Source organism: Tiliqua scincoides, chromosome 8 (genome assembly GCF_035046505.1).
Source record: "Tiliqua scincoides isolate rTilSci1 chromosome 8, rTilSci1.hap2, whole genome shotgun sequence".
Taxonomy (NCBI): domain Eukaryota; kingdom Metazoa; phylum Chordata; class Lepidosauria; order Squamata; family Scincidae; genus Tiliqua; species Tiliqua scincoides.
Window position 1 is genome coordinate 27,147,874 of NC_089828.1, and position 15,405 is coordinate 27,163,278.

Consider the following 15,405-nt stretch of genomic DNA (forward strand, 5'->3'; position numbering starts at 1 on the left):
AAAGACCACACTATCACAGAGGAAAGAAAAGCTCAGACATCAAAACAAAGGAGGAACAGATTGTGTAGTGTAGCATGCACAGTGTGCACTGCAAACATCTGGACTGGTGGACACAGCTCCACACCTCTCACCTTGCCTCTCACTTCTGACACCCCCTCTAGCAAGCAATAAAGTTTGGCTGTAATGGGATATAGATTAGCACCCTTTTGTCCACTCCAGACACCAGTACAGATGAAGTGCATACATTTAAACCACTTCAGTCCCACTGTGGTAAATGGGACTGAATCAATTTGTTTCATCAGTGTAATAGTGATGAATTGATTCGTTTAACAGTGTAATTGATTAGACTGACAGTGTGTTGGAATACATGGCTCGGCCTGAGCATTTAGAGGCCTTCACACAAATTTGTGGCCCAGTCTGAGGTAACTCTTCTGAAGTTAATAGTGCTCAGATGTAGAGACATAGAGCAGTGAACCCCATGGGTTCTCCATAAAAGTTTCATGAGCAAAGCCTTGTTTTTACTATTTACAGTAATCGTACAACTCCCCAAAATGGAGGGAGGTCCATGCATTAAATTTACATCACAACCTGGAATGAAGTTATAAGTAGACTTCAGATCGAGCAGCATCCTTCTATTTTCCAAAATCATGCCCTTTGAAACTGGGACAGAGGGTTCCGACTTCTCACTTCATCTGATGAATCTGCTTCTGAAGCTCTTCCTTATCCAGCTTCATTTTGGCTTCCAGGACCTGTCGGAGTGATCCAATGCTCTCGTAGATGGTGGCAAATCCTAAAACCAAGAGGAGTGCAAATAATTTTTGCCATCTTTTTTAGAAAAAAAAAGATATGATTCTACTGAAGGCAAAGCTCTTCAAAAGTTTATTTTTCTTTATCACAGTGTTTTGACAAAAACACAAAAGGTGCCTGTGGTGCTGTGCTGGTATAAATGTGCACAGTATTATTTGGGTCCATGGTTTTCCACAAGGGACAAAAGAATTGTTTTAGGCAGCTGCAGCAGCAGAAATAAATATTTGGGGGAACAAAAAGAAGAATGTGAAGTCATGACCCTCACCAACCTTGATCTCAGCTGCCCTGCTCTAGTGCTGAGAATTTGGCTGGGTGGGCTGGCTGCAGTTGTTGGTGCAAGGAAATTATATCACAAGGAATGGTCACAGGATGGGCTGGACCTGGAGGTCAGACCTATAGAGCCCATAAACAGAAACGGGAGGGGATGGAAGGGGGAGGAGTGGTGGAGGCACCCCAACCTGGCTCAAAGGAGTCAGAGTGGCTGACTGGGGAAAAGTAGAGGGAGCATGGGGTGCACAGCAAGACAATCACTGATAGGCTAGGCAAAGAGCACAGCCAAATGTCCCACTCCCCCCCTTCAAGATGTCCCTCTCGGAAAACCAGTTCACTGCTGTGATCATGGCATCACATATCCTGTCAAGAAGCATGTCCTTACCAGCATTGACCTCAGCTTTCACTTCTTTTACATCTTCATTAATATCCATTCGAAGTTTGCTTAGCTGAACGTTGATCCTGTCTTCAGCTTGCTTCACTCCATGTTCTTCCACAGTGATCTTCTGCATGTCTTCCATTTTATCAAGCTTCCCATGGATCTCAGTGAATCGCATCTCTAAGGCCCTACCATCGATTTCCTGGAACCAATCCAACAATTTAGAGTTGTAATTGGATAAACTATAGCTGTATTGGAGTGAGGGGGTTTTTAGACAGGGAAACGCTAAATCATGTGATCTACAATCTGGAGTGGTACAGCCCTGGAAGCAATTTGCCATGTGATGAGCTGGTAAAATTTGTCTTGACTGGGTCTCAGTGGCTGCAAATCCTCAAATTTACTTGAGTCTATTCCACTAATTACAGCAGAAGAGACTATTGCCTCCAATTACAAAATTGGGGGTCTAAAGTGTGTACTCAATACACAAAAATCAACAAGCCACTTTTTCTCCACAAACTTGTTCATTTCAATGGAGCCAGTGAACTATTAAGTGGGAGCAGTGCTAGGTGGATTATGCCCAGAGCTCATAGTTGACTATTCTATGCCCAGGGTGATGCAGCAAGATATTTTTGTGCACAGGGTCGGCTTTAAGCCAATTGGACCAAATGCTCCCAATTGGGGCTTGCGCCTAGGGGTCCCCACATGCTAGAGTAAAAATAAAAAAAATTAATGCTTTTACTATATCATTTCACAGTCACTATAGTGGTTTTGTAACTATTTACTTTTTAGTTAATCTACACATTTTGCTTGTTTACTTGTTGACTTACATGTATGCCATTTTATATGAAAATATGCTTAGATTCATTTGATTCATTAACTCACATGCACATTTAAGTGCATATTTTGATTGCTTTCCATTCAACCATAGAGATATAAAGTCTACAATAAATTTTATTTGTATCACTAATATTTTACAGACCTTGGCTGTGAATCTGGGTCCCTGCAAAATAGATTTCCAGTTAGGCCCTGCAAATTCTAAGGCCAGCCCTGCACAGACACGTGTGTGTGTGTGTGTGTGTGTGTGTGTGTGTGTGTGTGTGTGTGTGTGTGTGTGTGTGAGGGAGGGAGGGAGGGAGGGAGGGAGAAAAATATCTTTCAAGCACTTAGGGAGATATGTCTGGGAATGTAGTAGCATAATAATTTTAAAAAGTCAGAAACTGCACCAGCCTGTGGGCCTTTCCCTTTAAAAAAAGGTGGAAGAAGGGGGCAGCCCATAGAGTGGCGCAGAATCACACAGGTTGGGGGCTGAATTTCATGCCATGACCCTGAACAGTGGAGCAGCCAGGACTGCAAATGCAGTAGGGAAGTATAGGAAGACATTTCAGGTAGCAGTAACTTAGTATTTCTGGGACCCATAGCATAGATATTGCAGATGGATGTAGGAAAGTATTTCTGGGGCTGAATCTGTACTATATACAGAAATATATAGTAGAGAACATAAAACTATATATCCAGCAAGAGGGGTGTAAGAAGACCTTTCAGGGGCTACAGGAAGGTACTTACACTTTTTTCCTTAATGGCTACAGATAGTTGATCAATCTTCTCCTGAAACTCCTTCTCAAACCGCTCCTGCTCCTGTTCCATCCAACTTCGTGCGGATGAGATCTGGTTACTGAGGTAATCAATAGCGTCCTGTAATCTAAATAAATAAAAATCATTAAGCATGTCTGGACATATTTTAAGTATAACCTCTGAAAGTGTTTGAAAGAGTTGAAATCAATGTGGAGTGAAAGTAATCTCCAGCAAGTTCTCCTAACCTGACCTGCGGTTGCTTGCAAAAATTTCCATTTATATTGTTCCAATATGACTTTTTTGCATTGTTCCCAGTTGTGGATATCGTGAGCACAGGTTGTAAAATACTGAATTTTAGACATGTTGCACCACTTGTCTACTCAGCATGTCTACTCAGAAATAAGTACCAGAGTTCAGTGCTTACTCCCAGGTAAGAGTGTTTAGGGTTGTTGCTTTAATAATATTTTGCCTAAATATTCATGATCTCATTTTTAACTGTTCCTCAAGATAGAATTTTAAAATAAGAATTTTTGATTCATATTGCAAACAGTTCATTCTGAAAAAATTAATGAATCTCGAATTAGGCATGGTGGGCAGCCCAATCCAAAGGACAAGTTATGCTGGTGCAGGCCCCTTGTGCAGGTTCAGGAGGCATGTAAGGCTCATTTGCATCAACTTGTGAGCTGGCCATGCTAGTACAACGATGTATATCGCCTGCCTGTGGCAGTCAGATCCCCACGCAGGCAAGTGTAGCGCTGGCCAATGCAGGGAGTGGGAGAGGGGGTGGAAGGGCGTTCCAGAGGTGGGGAGGGACCATTCTGGGCAGGGAGGGCAGAATGGGGAAGGATCGGGCCCAGGAGGGGGGTTTGATCAGTGGTAGCAGCTCACACCGTATCCTAACCCCTCCTCTCAGGCCTTGGAGCCCCACACAGGCTGCTTGGATTTGTGTCTGCTAAATAGCTGGCGCAAATCTGAGTAGCTATTAAAGGCTGGCTGGGGTGTTACACAGGGTACAGCTAAAAATATTTCCTTATCCTGATGTGACCTCCAGCCTACTTCTGCACTGCATGTGGCCTGGCTGTGCTCAGTGCTGGTTAGGATTGTACTCTAAGGTGATAAAAACTCTCCTGCTGCTGGGCAAGACCCAGAATGAATTTTTCTCAGCATTCTCTTTTCAGCTGTGGTCAGACAGATGCTCCTATGAAGTTCACAAATAGGAGATGAAGGCAGCAACCTTCCTCCATTAAATATTCCTGGTATCTGGTGCTCAGAGATATACTGCCTCTGATCTTGGAAGCTCCATTTCACCAATAGCTTTTTACAGACTTACTCATCATGAATTTGTCTAATTCTCTGTTTATTGTAGCATGGCTACTTTTTCCCAGTTGAGCATCTGTATTTTGCAAATATAGGCAACTTCAGTTTACAAACTGAACTTTTCTTTAGGGGTCCTTAGTTCTCAAAAACTTGCTCACATAAAAAAATCCTCCATGGTTTCTCTCTGGACAGGCATCTGTAAATGTAGTGGGCCACTGGATTTGAGAGCAGGTGACTGGATAGTTTAAATGAGGCAATACTCACTTTGTGTCCAGAAGATGGAGCTGTTGGTTGCTCTCTTTGTATGTGAGTTTCAGCTTGGCTTCTTGTTGCATGATTGACTGTTCTATTCTGCTTAAAAGGTGGGAAATCTGAAACAGAATTGAGAAAAAACCATTTCTCTCACTGCATCTTTATTTAACATTGATTTCAAAAGGGAAACTTCTCTAGAATTGATGGAAATAGATACAAGCTGAAAAAGTTCAAGCATCCAAGCATTTTCATTTTTGTTTCAGTCCACTGCTCAAAATTGTGTGTGTGTGGGTCTTAAATTTTACTGCATTCTTGCAAAGTAGAGCTTGACAAACTTGACAAATGAGAAGTGTCTTGATAGTCCACTTTGTTGGTTGCTTCTTTTCTCCATGCAACACATTTTTGCAATCAGAGGATTTGCCTTTGTGTTGTCTCTTTTGCAAAGGAGGATGTAATTACACATCATTTTTGGTGGCTTGTTATGAAACCCACTTGAGAAATGGTATAAGCAGTGGCTGTTGTGGAAGGTGTAAATGGGCGTCTGTTCTTTGAAGGGCTACAGCCTGCATTTCATAACCAGCTGCAGCATGACGGCAACATTTGTAATGCAGCAAAAACTAGGCTGGCCCATCCATGAGGGCCCATCCATGAGCTGTTGCATCAGACAGCAGAATGGTGGCGGGCACTCATTTATCCACCAATGTGCCTCCACTGCTCCTCCTTCCAACTCCCTGGGTTGGAAAAAGAAGAGGGACGGAAGAGGAAATGGGGAGAGGAGGAGAGTGCTAGAAGATGGGAAGAGCAAAAGTGCCACCTGGGGAACAGTACTGCAAAACGCTGCCCCCTGCCTGAAAACGCAATCTCTGGTTTTCACAGAAAAGCAGAAGTGCAGTTTCTCTGTATTTTGAATGTCTTAGAAAGCCTCCTGGGGCCAGGGAGGGTGAGGGTAGTCTCCCGGGCCCTTAAAAGGCCTTCTAAGGCCTCAAAAATGGGCTCCAAAAAGAAAAAAAAATGGTCACAGTGGTTATGGCATCGCTCCCTACGGGGTGCCACCCAGGGCATTTGTTCCCCCCAACCCTCTCAGGTATGCCAGTGATCCTGGCCATACTTAACCTGGTTAAATTTATGGGACTTACATCTGGGTTTAACAGTGCTGTTCCCGCACCCAAAAAAACAGCACGTCCAGTTTTCCGTGAAAAGCAGAAGTGCCATTTTGAAGGCCTTCTGGGGACCAGGGAGACCACAGGCAGCCAACACAGCCCTTAAAAAACCTTCTAAGACCTTCAAAATGGGCCTGAAAATGGACCTGAAAAAAGAAAAAAAATGGTGACGGGGAAGAGTCACAGTGCTGCCCCCCTGTGGGGTACTGCTCAGGGTATTTGCCCGCATGACCCTTCCAGATACACCATTGATTCAGGCACCAACCCAGTGCAGGGAAGCATCCACAGCCACATGTTCTCAACTAGAGAGGAAAGCAGTTTCAAAGATGTCTACTCCTAAACCCCAGATAACCAACCAAGCACAGACATCTTATCACCTTGCTTTTGCACTAGTGCCTTTCAGTGCTGCTGAGGCACTGATTTTCTACAATCAACTGGAAGCAGAAATAAAATGAGGGGTTCCACAAAACACTTAGATATAGTGCTATATTATCCAGCAAAGTCTTTCTCCGTGGCCATGATTCTTCTCTAACATTTACTCTGAAGAAAGTCCAGTTCAGCAAAGGTTTCTTGCAATATTAGTTGAAAGCTTTTTGCTTGACAGTTCTGCCCTTATTACTTCCTGTTGAGCCCAGCAGTGGGGTTCCTGATGAATAGCCTTTCAGTTGCCCCTTAATGTCAATTTCTGTTTCTTAAGGAAGGGGGTATGTGTGGCTTACAGCCCAATCCTGAGCTGCCTGGAGCGCCCAGACTCAGTGACACTGAAAAGGGCTGCTGCCGAATCCTGCGCCTCCTGCGCTACAGTGGGAGGCTCCTTGGGAGAAGGGGACGTTTGTCCCCTCCCCCAAGTAAGGTAAGTAACCCTGCAATGGGGCAACTCACTTTACTGCAGAGCAAAAGGTTGGCGGTAGAGTAAAGGCGCTCGTGGAGGGTGCGCAGCCCTCCAAGAGCGCCCTGGATTCTGCGGAGCTTGGTCCACGGATCCTCCTCCCGCCCGCCCCTCGGCACGCCTCCTCTCCACCCCCGACAGCCTCCCCCCTCCCAGGAATGCCTCCCCCACGCCCCTGCCTCCCGTTCCGCAGCCCAGCGGTCCGGGAGACCACTGAGCCGCGGAACTTGGGCCACTGGCCGGCGCTAGCCCAGCACTGGCCGGCACTGGGGTAGCACCAGCGGGAGTCCAGTGGTGAGCCCCGCAAACATGCCTTATGCTCATTTGCGACTGTGGTCAGCACCATGGAGGATTGGGCTCTTAGTTATCAGTTTCTTTTCCTTTTACAAAAAATATAGCAATGTAGCACTATAACAGCAAACACTGAAATGCATCAGTCTAGCAATGACATCATTTAGATTCTCTCTGAACAAAGGAAGGCAATTCCAGACAAAACTGCCAACATAGAAGCAGCTGTGTAAACTCACCTTGCCTTCTATGAAAGCTAGCAGCACTTGCTTCCATGTGCCAGCCCCAGTCTACAGAAAATGTTGAAATCAATGGGACCTAGCCACAATGAACTTCTCCCATTGCTTTCCATGCAAACCAAGCACGACTAAGGCTGCACTCCTATACACAATTACCTGGGAGTAAGCCCCACTGAACACTGAGACTTACTTTTGAGTAATCTCACACAGGATTGCACTGAAAGTTCTCTCCACTGGGGCAAGTGCATAGGATCAAGATATAAGTTGTGTGAATACTATTAGGAATTTCAAATGCATGAAAAGATTCTCCATTCCCATTCCTGAAATTTAAGGAAGAGGATATTCAAAAGACAAATATTGAAATAGGCTACAGAAGACTGAGGGCCAAATCCTATCCAATTTTCTAGTGCAGGTGTAGCTGTGCCAATGGGGCGTGTACTGCATCCTGTGGTGGGGAGGCAGTCACAGAGACCTCATCAATGTATGGGAACATTTGTTCCTTATCCTGGGGCTGCATTGCGGCTGCACCAGTGCTGGAAATTTGGATAGGATTGGGCCCACAGTCCCCTAGTTAAAAACCAGTAAATACAATCTGCTGAAATGATGAATGCATTTTTCCCTAGTTAGGAAAGCCCCAGATATCTAAATACAGATGTTTGGAATGTCACAGGATCACTTTTTTGTTGTGAATAACAGACAAAGTGTTGCTGAGTAATGTTAGGGGATGATGACTTAATGCATTTTGCAGAATTGTTTTCCTTGCAAATATTTCCAGATTGTGAGTGGGCTTTGATAGAGCAGGAAAGCAAACACAAGCTTGCTTCAACATCCAGATGGGTCAAAAAAGGCAGAAAGCTATCTCTGTACATCATTCTGAGTACCTGTTTGTGGGTTTCCTAGAGGCATCTGGCTGGTCATGAAGGGAATCTGAGGAGCAGGAGTGGAAGGAAGGCAGCAGGAACTCCTTCAAGGCAGCAGATCTGCTACTACACACAGGCTCTGCACTCCAACTTGATTTTAGCATTTAGCCAACTCACACCTCCTCTCCCTTGTCTATCTCTTCCTCTTCTACTGCCAATCTCTCTCTCTCTCTCTCTCTCTCTCTCTCACACACACACACACACACACACACACACACACACCAATTGGGGATTAGGGGTGGGAGTGTAGACTCCACCAATGATGTCTTCAGAACCCTGAAGACAGATCTCCTGCTATCAGGAGACTAACAATTATCTCACACTGATGAGAAATCTACCATTCTGAGTATCAACTTAACAAAAGAACAGCCAGCCAAGAGCCTTAACAATAACAGATGTATGACTTAGCAGATGTATGACTTTTTGGTATGAAAGTCCATGAAACTCACTGGATGGTGCACTCCCCCAATTCCCCAGTTATGGAATGTTTTCAAATGGCTTTAAATGCCATTTCCCTTCTTTTTTTTTTACAATTGAAAAGTTGAAGCATTAAAAAATATATATACTTTATATTCTGTCTTTAAAAATTCAAGTGGTTTCCAGTAACTGGTTAAAAATGTGACAAAATGACAAAAAAAAACAACCCACAGCCACATAACAACAAATCCAAGAGACAAGATAAATTAAAGGAAGAGAATATGGCATGAAGAGAACAACCATAGGAAACAAGTGCAGGCCTGTTGAAACAAATCAGTATTTGTTTATTGTTGGGCAGGAGGTCTGGTCTAGAGGGTAGTGCCTCCGTTAGCCCGAAAATAACATCAGAAGGTCGCCAGTTTGAGGACACCGGCAGCTCCCTGAACAGCTGAGAATGGCGAGACCTTGAAGTAGCTGACAAGCCCAGCTGAGTGATTCCACCTGCTCTTGGTGTGAGCCAGAAGTGTCTTGGCTGCCCTCCAAGTGAGAGATGGAGCTGCTTGACAGCCTGCGTGGGAGAACTGGAGGCCAGAAGTGAGACCAAACCAGGAAGATCCATTCTGAAATGTTGTTGGTTCTTGAAAGAGAGAACCTCTATGATTGTAAAAGTCCCTTTGAGGGATTTAGAAATGCCTGCCTATGTAAATCACCTTGAATAAAGTCAGAGGAGTAATCCAATGACCAGAAAGGCGGTATACAAATACTGAGATTATTATTATTGTATTATTTTTTAATTGTGTTGTAAGCCACCTTGGGAGCATCTTCAGAGGCTAAATGGCAGGGTAAAAATCTATGGATAAATGATTAAACAATCGAGGGTAGTTAAGAGGAACATTAAGAGTAATTTTTTTGCTTGTTCAAATCTTACCTGTATTTCTGCTTCTTTGATTTTAGACTCTAAGATCAATTTGGTTGCTTGCTGGTCTTTGCTTAGGTTCTGAAGCCTTTCATATGTCACTTTGTGCTCAGCAGACAATCTGGCTAACCCAGCATCACACCTGTGCAGGTATAATAGAAATCACTGTAAATTGTTACAGGCACATTTCTCCCATTGCAGTTTATCACAAAAACCCTAATGTGGTTTGTCATGTCAAGTCCCTCTCCTAGTTCAGTGGCTGACCCATGCAGTGCTCTCTCTGATAAGTCCAAGTGCTACAGCCTCCCAGCCAGGTGTGCCTGTTTGCAGTGATGAAAGATGCATACACAAGTGTTTGTGCATGCTTATGGATTGTGGTGATTTTGCTGTCATGCCCTGCAACATGAGCATGTACAAGTGCCTCGTTATTCACTGGGGTTTCATCCTGGAACCCCTAGTGCATTAAAAAAAAAAATCAGTGGATACCAAATCAGTGGAAAAATAGCTTTAAAGACCCACTTCCAAGTTTCTCGCTCCTCCATTATTGCCCCTGAATGCATTGATATAGACCAGTGGTTCTCACACATTTAGCACCGGGACCCACTTTTTAGGATGAGAATCTGTCAGGACCCACGGAAGTGATGTCATGACTGTCATCATCAAGCAGGAAAATTTTTAACAATCCTAGGCTTTAATCCTACCCACACATACCCAGGAGAAGTCCCATTGACTCTCATTGTTAAAAGAATATACACAGTAGCCTGTTAAAAGTACAGGTCTGTAACTTGCCCAAATGCAGTTGCATAGCGTGGTAGCATCAAGTCTAATATATTAAAAAATAAAATATTGACATGAATAATGACATGACCCACCTGAAATTGGCTTGTGGCCCACCTAGTGGGTTCCAACCCACCGTTTGAGAAACACTGATATAGACACTATACCATATTCAGCCACTAGGTGGGATGAAAAATGGAGTCTAGTGGAATGCCAGCACTTGTATACCACTTACAGCAATGAAGATTTATGGAATAATAGAGTGATGGAATTACTATACAGCTCTGTGCTGTAGTTACTATTTTTCTCTTCATATTGATGAAGAAAAACATGCTCAAGGGTAAGATTGGACACTCACAGAAATGCAAGTATGGACTCCTCTCCACAACACATACACACACTAAGGGCCCAATCCTATCCAACTTTCCAGGGCCGATGCAGACCCAAGGAAAGGGAACAAACATTTCCTTACCTTGAGGAGGCCTCCATGACTGCTCCCCCTCTCTGCTGGCATAGCTGTATCAGTACCGTAAAGCTGCATAGGATTGGGTCCTAAGATGTACAATATATAACTAAGGCCACACATTAATGCATGTTTTTGGTATCTGGGATGTTAAGATTTCAGCTAAAGAAAACAACCTTTTTCCTACCCACAAGGGTTTTCAGGATGCAAAAAAATAAATTTATTACATATTTGGCATAGGCTCCTTTATAATGAAGTCACATTTTTAAAACCTAGTGCAGCGTTCAAGAGCACAAATTAGGAAAAAGATTATTTTCCTCAGAAAGAAGGTTAACTCATTAGTTATAAGGGGTGAAATGTAAAAAATGCCAACAAATAAATACGTTCTTTCTGGACTGTTTATTAAAAAAAACTTGCATTTTCTCATTTTTTTTTAAAGGGAAGTGGGTAGGTATAATAACCTATAGGTTGATGGCTTTAATCTGAAAATTGCCCATCCTGCTTTTATATAAAACACTTTTTTTGTTTTGGGAGATGCCACCAAATGCTGTTTTCAGTGGAGATAAATGATTGGATTGCAAATCTTTGCAATTATCTGCTGTTGTGCAGCAACAATAAAAATCAAGAGAAAAGAAGTGTTTTTAATGCTAAATCTTTCCGTTTGCTACAAAAGAGTATAATCTAAAGCAACCAGTGTGTCTAAAATAAACTGCAGAATAATGGCACACAGTACTGCCTTCCAGAGCAGAGGGCCAAAGGAGGATTTCTTTTCCTAAGCTGAAAAGCGTTTTTGCACTGCTGACTGTTCTAAGAAGTCGCTGCATTATGTGAAAGAGTCCACCATTCTGCAACTTCTTACTGTTGTCTGAAGGTGCTCACTAGGGTTGCATGCTGCTAAGGAGCTACCAAGGTGCAAATGAAGAGCCCCCAGCTCTGTGCACAGCTGCTCCATCTGGTAAGCCAGAAGGGCTATGGGCTTGAGCATCTTTCTGGGCAGTGAAGAGCTCCCAGGGACTGCATTGACTTTCCCTTCCAGGCTCACCATTGACTGCTTTTTACAGGAAGTGCTATAAAGTCTGCCTGTTCAGACTGGAACTTTTGCCTGGGCATAGTCAGTTTAACTTTGGCTTGATTTACTCTGCCCCCTGCTGTCAGCCACTGGATCCCGCCTGACAGGTGTCCAGAACGCAGCATTGACTCATACTCATGTAAGGGCTGCCCTACTGCACAGCCAATCTAAGTAGCATATTTCTGATGAGTGCCAGTAAAGTCACATGCAATCTGAGGTTGCACTTCAGCATCCTTTACAACATTTCAAGTGGCTCCAGATGGAGTGCCCAAGCCCCAAATGTACTTGAAGTATAAAGTTAACCACTACTTCTTTTTGGATGTGCACATTAGCACATGTGTACTTTTCTCCCTCACCCGCATTCTGCTGTCTTGCTAGATGCCATATGCAATTCAAGAACAGCAGGGCTGCCATTGGGTGGGTACATAATGGGGATCCAATCAATGTCCACTCTGCCATGGACTGTAAGGGATTCTGGGATACATTCTCAGATCATACAATGCAGCTTCTTGGGACATCAAAATGCCCTAAGGTAGTCCTGATTAGTCTTTGTCAGTGACATACACTGGTCAGGGACCAATATCCTGAACCAGAAACACCAGAACATGGGCACGTGACATGTTATTGCTCCAAACAAAATACAGGAGAAGGCAGCCCAATTCTGAGCTGCCTGCAGTGCCCAGGTCCAGCAGCTCTGTGGAGGGCTGCTTCTGGATCCTGCACCTCCCGTGCTACTGCGAGAGGCTCCTCTGGAGAAGGGGACGTTCGTCCCTTTCCCCCGAGTAAGGGAAGCAGCCCCACAATCGGGCTACTCACTTTAGAAGCATCCAGAAGGTCAGTGCTAAAGTAAAGGCACTTGTGTAGCTCAGCTCTGTGGATCCACCTCGCTCCCTCCCCCCGACACGCCTCCCGCCTGACCCCAGCCATGGCTCCCCCCTCCCCAGAACGCCTCCCCCACACCCCCAGCCATGCCCCCACCTCCCGTTCCGCAGCCCGGCAGTCCGGGAGACCACCAAGCTGCAGAACCTGGGCGACCACCGTGCGCTAGCCCGGCAGTGAGCCCCACAAATGTGCCTTAAGGCACCTTTGCAACTGAGGTCCGTGGCGTGGACAAATTAGGACTTACTTCTGAGTAGACCTGGTTAGGATTGTGCCCCGAGTTGTATATCATCATTACAGGTATGTTATATCACACACAACTGCATTTCATGAGAACGTATACCTCCAAATTGCTTTTTCTCTCAGAATAATCCATACTTTTATGTTTTGCCCATGTGTTATATATGTATTGTTACGTATGCCCAAGTGAAGTAATAAATATATGTACCAAGAACCTTCACTTTAAATCATGCTAGTTGCATAAGTTTTGTTCTTCAAAATAGAGTTAAACAGAGTTCAGGTTTTAAGTGCCAGACTCAATCTCATATTCATTGGTGTTACAACACTAGGATGGGTGTTTCTTCACTGACTTCATTTATTTGAGTTATTAATTGAGCAGGCATAACAAATGAACCACAGAAAAAACTGTATGTGACTACATATAAATATGCTGTCTATTGAGGACCCAATCCTATCCAACTTTCCAGCATCGGTGCAACCTCCCATAATAAGCCATTCTAAAAGGTATGGGAGATCTGGCAGGCCTAAATATTTTGCTGTTACTTAGCCGACACATCCAGTGGAAAACAAAATTCTAGTAAGTATGTGTGTGCATGTTAGACAGTGAGTAATTAATTGGTAAAGAGACCGAGAAGGACTCTTGAATACATCCCAAATTATGGGTTTCACTAAGCTGGTCCAAAAACAGGAGAAGAAAGAGTCTGGAAAATGGAAAGAAGATAAGAACATAAGAAGAACCTCACTGGATCAGACCAAAAGCCCACCTAACCCAGCTTCCTCTATCTCACAATGGCCCACCTGATGTCCCAGGGTGCACACAAAACGAGATCTGCATCTTGGTGTTGTCCCTTGCATCTGACTTTCTGAGGTAGCCCACTTTTTAAATCAAGAGGTTGCATATACACATCATAGTTTGCAACCTGTGATGGATTTTTCCTTCAGAAATCTGTCCAATCTGCTTTTAAAGGCATCTATGCCAGATGCAACCACCACATCCAGTGGCAAGGAGTTCCACTGACTAATTACATGCTAGGTAAAGAAATATTTTCTTTTGTCTGTCCTAACTCTCCCAACTCTCAGTTGGGAGCTCCAGCTCCAAGTTTGTTTGCATGTTTTTCCATCCCAAAGAGTAGCATTTTTGTAGAATTTTGTTTATAGAGGAATCATCATTTTGCATCATGCTGCAAAATGCCCAAGTCCTACCTCCAAAGGGGTATTATTTTTTGTGACTCACGATAGAAATCTAATCAGTGGTGCAGTTACACCTACAATTTCTCAAGGAATGAACAACCTACAGACAAGAAAACAAGCACGCCTTGCATTCAGAGACCCAGTGGTTCAATGAGCTGAAGAGGTTCAACTGTGCTTGAACATGCTATTTTTGTTTTGTGTGTGCGTGTGTGGGAGAACAAATGAACAACAAATTGCTACATGCCGACAGATTTCCCAGGCATTCCTTTTAGACGGCTGGTCTTCCTTTTAGATGACTAGTCTTCAGTTTGTGGACCGTGACCCCACAACTGGGTCACATCTTGACCCAAGGCTACTCATACCATTTTTTTTCTTTTTGTGGTTTCATAGAAAGGGAGAGACAGGGAAGGGGGGTCTTAGAGACTACTTTGAAAATATCAAAGCTGTACAAAAAGGAACTGCCTTCTTGAGGTCAGGATGAAGCCGTTAAGAGAAAGCCTGGACTTCTCTGAAGATCCTGTGGCCGTAGCTGGTGCTGGGTTGCTACCAGTGTAATTGGTGGTCATCAAACCCAAAACTGGGATGCTTCTACAGTCGGGGACATGTAGCCCTGTGGGAATAGTTCTCTTGCTATGTCACTTCAGTGCTAGGAAACATTATTCCACATAGGACCTATTCTCCCCCCAATCCAGTCTGCTTCAACCACCAAATGAAACAACTGCTGACAAGCACCTACTTACCTTGCAACTCGGCCTCTGAGATCACCAAGCCCAGATAACTGCCGCATCTCCAGGCTTTTCAGAGTTGAATTTGTTCCGTAACTAAGGTTATCCCTGACACGTATCTGCTCCTGCAAAACCTATGATTGCAAGCAATAAAAGTGGGAATACTCACTTTTTTTCAAAGTACTGTACATTATGGATAGAATAGAGAAGCTGATAGAGAAGAGAACTTGGTGGTAAGCTCTCAGTGCTCCTTCCCTTCCCCCAAGCCATATGAAAACAATTTTCCTATGGTATGATACCATGTGGTACATGTATACATAATGCAGCCACATAGTGCCAATTGTGTGGTAAAGACCCACAAAATTAGCCTGCCTGTGCTTTTCATTTATGTACGACAGCTATGCTGGGTTGCTCCATGGGGGGGGGGGGGCTGAGAAAGAAAGAACACAAAACAAGTGGGACTTAGTGATTGTGAAGAAGAAAACAACAAGACATGATGTGATAGTCCTTTTGCTCCCCTCTGTCCCCCCCTAAGGGAAACTTCAAGGTAAGGTATGATAGGAAAGAAGCTTCACCGAGACACTGGTAAATTTTATGAATTGGTCATCCTCACCATCTCAGTTCTTCAAGAACAA

The 15,405-nt window shown here is 44.0% G+C and overlaps 1 protein-coding gene across 1 annotated transcript in view; it reads right to left on the reverse strand.

The window, feature by feature from the left end:
* Positions 1-683: 683 nt before the first annotated feature.
* Positions 684-15,405, reverse strand: part of FAM81A (family with sequence similarity 81 member A) — a 33,608-nt gene continuing 18,886 nt past the window's right edge. Inside the window, exons 6-11 of the mRNA XM_066635514.1 lie at positions 14,786-14,904; positions 9,439-9,568; positions 4,610-4,716; positions 3,020-3,155; positions 1,463-1,658; positions 684-790 (exon numbers count right to left, since the gene is read on the reverse strand). Coding sequence (XP_066491611.1) covers positions 684-790; positions 1,463-1,658; positions 3,020-3,155; positions 4,610-4,716; positions 9,439-9,568; positions 14,786-14,904 — 795 coding nt within the window. The remainder of the gene's footprint in view (positions 791-1,462; positions 1,659-3,019; positions 3,156-4,609; positions 4,717-9,438; positions 9,569-14,785; positions 14,905-15,405) is intronic.